The sequence below is a fragment of the Tupaia chinensis genome, unplaced genomic scaffold, assembly GCF_000334495.1.
Source record: "Tupaia chinensis unplaced genomic scaffold, TupChi_1.0 Scaffold000403_1, whole genome shotgun sequence".
Lineage (NCBI taxonomy): Eukaryota > Metazoa > Chordata > Mammalia > Scandentia > Tupaiidae > Tupaia > Tupaia belangeri.
Window position 1 is genome coordinate 591,661 of NW_006159905.1, and position 591 is coordinate 592,251.

The 591-nt window shown below is 74.1% G+C and overlaps 1 protein-coding gene across 1 annotated transcript in view; it reads right to left on the bottom strand.

Annotated features, from left to right (window-relative positions):
• The window catches only part of EHMT2 (euchromatic histone lysine methyltransferase 2), a 28,342-nt gene that overhangs the window by 12,020 nt on the left and 15,731 nt on the right, over window positions 1–591 (bottom strand). Inside the window, exons 11-12 of the mRNA XM_006154299.3 lie at window positions 423–550; window positions 65–352 (exon numbers count right to left, since the gene is read on the bottom strand). Coding sequence (XP_006154361.1) covers window positions 65–352; window positions 423–550 — 416 coding nt within the window. The remainder of the gene's footprint in view (window positions 1–64; window positions 353–422; window positions 551–591) is intronic.

A 591-nucleotide genomic window follows, 5' to 3' on the forward strand; every position in this document is an offset into this window, starting at 1 on the left:
CGCCTGCGGAGCTGGGGCCGGAGAGGAACGGGCGGGGAGGCGGCCGTAGGGGAGAGGCCAGTACCTGGGCTGGGAAGTGTCGGCTCTCCCCGGGGCGTCCTGGGCCCGAGGGGGGGGCGCCGGGGCTGCCGGGGCCGCCGGGGGGGGTGGGGGCGCAGGGGCTGCAGTGCCGGCTGGTGGAGTCCCCCCGTCCCCCCGGGGGATGGTCACCTCCTGGGCCTCCGAAGCATCTTCCCCACAGTGGGGACAGAAGACCATTCCATTCAGTTGGGACACACAGGCCTTGTGGAAGCGGTGGGTCACGCGGAAGTCTGGGTGGCACTCCAGGAAGGTGCCCTGGGAGCAGCGAAACGTGGTCAGGCCCAAGAACCCCTGCGCTGCGGGGTGTGCCGCCCGCGGGCCCTGCCGGCCACTCACCTCCGCCGCAGCCCGGGCAGCAGTGGTGCTTGACCATGCGGGCGCGGTGGGTCTCGCAGAGCACCATCAGGGCCACGCGGCTGGACGGGCGCATGGTCTCCCGCTTCAGGATGGCCGCGTTGCAGCCAGACAGCTGTGGGCCGGACGGCGGGGGGGGGGGGGGAGGCGGGGGCC